The following is a 5,301-nucleotide window of genomic DNA, read 5'->3' on the forward strand; positions in this document are numbered from 1 at the left end:
GCGTAGGGAGAACGGAAAATGAGACAACTTTAGAGAGAAGAGGAAAAGAGAAGGGTAAGGGAGTAGAGAAATTACACACCAAGCCTAAACCACCTCAGGAGCCGGAGATGTGATTGGGAGTGGTCTCTTGCCCAGGGCAAAGATGGCTCAGTGTAACGTGACAGTCTGTAGCGACTGGAAACACGAATGCACGTGCACACACACTTAGTGTACCTAGTTACAAGTAAAACAGGACTTCTACTTGTCACTGTGAGTCTGTCTGTCAGGCAGGGAACAACCATGCAAGATGATGTGGTGCAGCTTGTGGCGTTTCAGTACATCTTTAGAAAACAATTAGCCCCTTCAGCTGTCTTGTGTTCAATTGGATCCAAAACCTCGTCTCCCCTACTTCCAACAGAAAGACCTGCTGGAATACATCAGGAAAAAGCAGCATCACTTCAGTGGTATGGTTTCACTGTCCAGGAAGCAAAACAACATAATTACAAATTGTAAGAGAATGCTGTGTTCCAAAAAAGCCCCACTCCAGCCTCCCATATTCTTACAAGACTCCTGTCTGACCCACCGGATTTCACAACCTTCGCTTCCACAGCCCCTCTACTGCTGGTCCCATCCCCTCCTCGCTTGCAGTGAATGCCCGCAGGGGGGCGAGGAGACAAAATCAGCTCAGCCAGAACGTTGGCCCCTCCAGCCACGCAGGTGAAGGAAACAGTCTGACCAAGCTTCACTATAAAGCTACGCGACCGAGGATCTGGATACCTAATCTAACACATAGCACCTTGGTCATAGTTAGTATATTTTTGTATGAGGCGACCACGAAGAATAAAAATGCCTGCCCTGGAATGGCTGCAATAATACTTTGAAAATGCTGTAACGCAAAAGATCTTTCAGTTGATAACAAACATGGAATAATTTATATCTGTAGTGTAAAAGCATGAAAACAACTGAACATGACCAGCTCTACACTATTGATTTTTAGATAAATGGCCAGGTCTGGGAGTGACTGCAAGCACAAAAAGAGTAGAGTTGGATGGAAAGTTAAATGCTATTTTGGCTCTTCTGCGACCTTGCTGGTCATACATTCTATGAAGATTAATTATCAGAACTGTAATTTGGTTACCACTACAACAGTTTCAGGCTTCCTAGCAGCAGCTTGCTGGAGCTGCTGAGGTTAAAGACAATTCTTTTTTAAGCTATATGAATGATCATTAAACATGATTGGTAAAGAAGCAAACTGTCAAAGTTGTTTCATTTATTTCTTAATATCACAGCTGTACAATTTTCATACATACAGCAGGAAATGCACATTGGTTACACAATGGCATTTGGCTGCATTTCCAAGTATAATACAGTAAGTGCAACTCCACTTAAAAATGTACATTTATACAACTTAAAGAAATTAAGGATTGCTACACTACTATCTGTGACAGTATAAAGCTTCATTTATGTTACGTCTCATTACTAAACCACTTCCTGGTTAAATATAAAACATATTCAATCATTTTAAAATGGCCCTTGTGGTACTTGGCCAGCATATAAAATATTTGTGTGTAAAATTTAACCATTAACTTTTTTTTTTTAAAAATAATCCTCTAAGCCTATTCAAACGTTTGCTATTGAACTGTTATACTGACACTTTGTAGCAGGAACCAAATTTTACCCTCATTTTGTTTGCTCTTGCACTGCTTATCATAAAAAGAAGTTACATTTGTAATGTATTGCAGCTTTATTCAGATACAACCAGATGGCTAAACTACTTAACAATTTTGCTCAAAAGGTAAATAACATTCTTCAATAAAGAAAACAAAATTACATTTCAGAGATATTTGTCATCAAAATTTTAATGGGTAGAGTGCTACCAGCACTGGGGGGAAAAAAAAAAAAAAGTATTAATTTATCTTTTAAGACCCACCCGAATATTCAGTTTAAATTCTTATAACTTTACTTTTGGAATACATTGGTCCACAGACCACAGTCTTGTTACAGTTTACCAAATGAAAAACAAAATTGCTTATTGCCGTCCCTATAACAGGAATGGTTCAGTTTTAAACCTCCTTTAAAAATATACATTTTACAATCCTTTCACCTCAACAAAGGTGACACTGACAATAAATACACTGGTTTGGTGGTTTTATTTTTCTTCACTACGAAAAGTCTACAAACTACCTGTTGTAGGCCCTTTCTTTTTTAGACTTCTCCAGTGCCTTGTCCATAGTTTTCTCATTTTCTCCTCTACATTTGGGGCAGTACCATTTGCCCTTTGGTTTATGATTGAGTCCCACGCAGGAAAAGTGAAACCACTCAATGGGGCACTCATCATTATCGCATCCTATCATTTCTCCATAGGAGACTTGGTTGCACAAGCAGTATGTTGGCTCGTTAGGGTCAATAGGAAGGTCTGGGGGAGAAGCTTCCCTCTCTGCTTTAGCCTTGGATCGTTTCTTCTTCTTGGACGTTTTTGCTTTCTTCTCCTTTGGAGTTCCTGAGGTGATGTCATCGTGATCATGATTATTTGAAGCATTTTCTCGATTCTCATTATTTCTTTGCCGCCTCGATCTCTTATTGTTGGGCTTTTCAGCCTGCGCGATTGTCTCATTCTTTGACTTATCTTGGCTGGCCTTCCCGCTGTTTCCAGTGGTATCATTAGTCTCTTGACAAGTCTCAAACAGTTCCACGTGGCTGTCCACTTGCCTGGTTCTGTTCTCAACGAGCTCCACCATCTGACTGACGATTTGGATTTTCTCGTCCCCCAGTTCCTGACTCCGAATCAAGGCCCTCTGTATGCAGTGCAACATTCTTCTCTTCTGCACGGCATCTGTCTCTCGTTTAAATTTTTCATAGTAATCATCCAGGTCCTTCAAAATCTCTGCAAGGAAGAAATAAAAACTATAAATATTTTCGACAAGGAGAATGGCGAAACAAAGCCTTCCCACATCGTTCCTTCCACGCAGCAACACCTTTTCATAACACACAAAGCTGATCAAAGACAGATTCCCTGAAGCTGGTGTCTGACAAGGGGCTCGTGACTCCAATGGGTTACTTTTGTTCTAGTCTGTCCCGCAGGAATAGAATGCAAATGCTGATTTAGGGGAAAAAAGGGACTAAACATGATTTTATGCATGTTGACAATTCTTCCCTTTAAACTTACCAGTAATTAAAAAGAACTAACTAACTAAACAAATACACACGCACCATCAAGAGTTCCAAAATTAATTGTAAAATTAGAGGGGAAATTAATAGATTGTTTTCCTGGACACTTTCTGTATAACAACATTAATATTTTTAGTAAATGACTGAAAGTGGGAGAAAGAGAGTGGGACAGAAAGCAAACACAAACCAGTGTAGAAATCAGATGCTGAGTTACTTAATAATGACTATCATACTTGACAGCTGATGCAGAAGAACTCCAAACACATGGGGCTAGACCCTAAGCTATGGCAAGTTTCATCCAATACTGCTGAGTTATTTTTGCTGAAAATGCGAGGCCACTTAAATCCCTAGGACTACAGAATTAGGATTACAATATCCAAGATGTCTAGATGATTTCCTCCCTATACTTTCTATAAAAAAGCTGGTGCTTACTTTTTAAAACACAGAAATATAATCTTCATTAAATATTTACTGCAGAGAAGGAGATGAAAAAGTTGTAAGATAACATTAAAGATGATACGGAACAATTGGAGCAGCTAGAGCTTCCGATTTAAAATGCTAACATTGAAAATATGCTAGATCTTGAATTGCACCTCAAGGATTGTTCCAACAGTGTATAAGAAAGAACACTGCACAGAAGTGTTTAAAGTTTCATGAATAGTTCTAGAAACCTATTTTTAAGCAGATGTTTTTGAGTTTCACTACGATACTCAAATCAACTCGAACATACAGGACACTCAGCATTTCCATACTACTTCCTCAAAAACATGTAGAATGTTTCCCCTGCATCTCCTTTCTTCTCTGATTTTTCCCTTTCTGACAGGTTAGAACATTCTGCCTTAGAAAAGCAAAATATACTGAGATATAAAATCTAACCTCGATTCACCTAACAGAAGCCAGGATCTTGTATACATACAAATGGCATTACCAAAACTGTCTCTGAATTTCACAAGTACGAACTTACTTTTTTTAAACTTTTTTTTTTTTAAGTAAGAGAATGTGGTAACAGCAATTTACATATGCAACTAACAGTTACCCTGTGATTTAGGTTTTGTCTTGCCTGGGTAGATTTTTTGAACACACGCATTCCAAATTTCTTGTGAACACACAGGAAGTTTATGTAAGTTTTACTTCAGTTTTTAGAGCTGCAGCTTATGCTTCTCATATCGGTTAAGCACGACCTGTCAGCAGGTACTGCAATACAACCTATCTGACCAAAATTAGTATTCCAATATGTTATTATCTTAAGCAAACGCCTTTTTCCTAACAAAAAAAACCCCAACCCCCCCCCCAAGAAACCCCCCCCAAAAACCCCCAAAACATCCACCCAAAAAACCCCACCCCTACCACCACCACCAAAAACCCCCCAATGTAGAGAAGATTAAGCACTCAGGAAGACTAAAAATCCAGCATTAATTATTTTCAGTGGCTGAAATGCAGAAGTTTTATATTCTAAGTTTTGACACTTGACTGATGTCATCAGTTTAACCCATCTGAATCTGGTACGTAGCCATCTTTCATCAAGAATACACTCTCTCTTGATACCACAAAATAATTAGTGACTTAATGACTTAAGTCAGGCATTACGAAAACTTCAAGCCTAGTACCACATATACACATTAACACTACAGCACCACACCACCTCCTGAAACTGCTGTATTATGCAGGAGAAATAGTTGGCTGTGATGAATTCTGCAAAGCCCTGCTGAGCGCGTCCTGAGTTTAGTATGTAAGACACCATGCAAGATGTGCCTTCTCACAAACGCACGCAAACAGAAAGGGCTGCTTAGCATCAGCGTTGGAAAGGCGTTATTCAAGCAGTGCACCAGCTAAAAGAAACAGCTTGACAGCTGTCTACTACGGCTTGGAGGAGGACTGCACCACCGTTCCTCATACCAGCATGCTCAGCTGAAGTTGCCCGCCCAAAGGAGGCTGCGTTTATAGGAATTCCAGAAAGCTGCTTTCCCCTGGCGTGCTGTAACAGAAAGACCAGAAAGCAGAGTTTTGCGCGATTTGCGTGTTATGCAATTGTTCACCAGCTGTGAAGGCACACCCCCAACATCACAAACGCCATCCAAATGACAAGAAAAAAAAGGTGCCGTATGTTGTGAGAGCTTTATTCCCCAAACAGTCCCGTAGCCCTCACGGGGGCTG

General features: G+C 39.9%; 1 protein-coding gene across 1 annotated transcript; it reads right to left on the reverse strand.

Annotated features, from left to right (window-relative positions):
- Window positions 1-1,234: 1,234 nt before the first annotated feature.
- On the reverse strand, window positions 1,235-2,864 carry ING1 (inhibitor of growth family, member 1). The gene has a single exon (XM_009580782.1). The coding sequence runs from the start codon at window positions 2,790-2,792 to the stop codon at window positions 2,160-2,162; it is 633 nt and encodes a 210-aa protein (XP_009579077.1). The 5' UTR covers window positions 2,793-2,864; the 3' UTR covers window positions 1,235-2,159.
- Window positions 2,865-5,301: the final 2,437 nt, after the last annotated feature.

This window comes from Fulmarus glacialis, unplaced genomic scaffold, assembly GCF_000690835.1.
Source record: "Fulmarus glacialis isolate BGI_N327 unplaced genomic scaffold, ASM69083v1 scaffold30256, whole genome shotgun sequence".
Classification (NCBI taxonomy): Eukaryota; Metazoa; Chordata; class Aves; order Procellariiformes; family Procellariidae; genus Fulmarus; species Fulmarus glacialis.

What these genes read in the sequence shown, in the direction of transcription:
- ING1 (XM_009580782.1), bottom strand. Translation starts at nt 2,792, where the DNA reads ATGTTGCACTGCATACAGAGGGCCTTGATTCGGAGTCAGGAACTGGGG.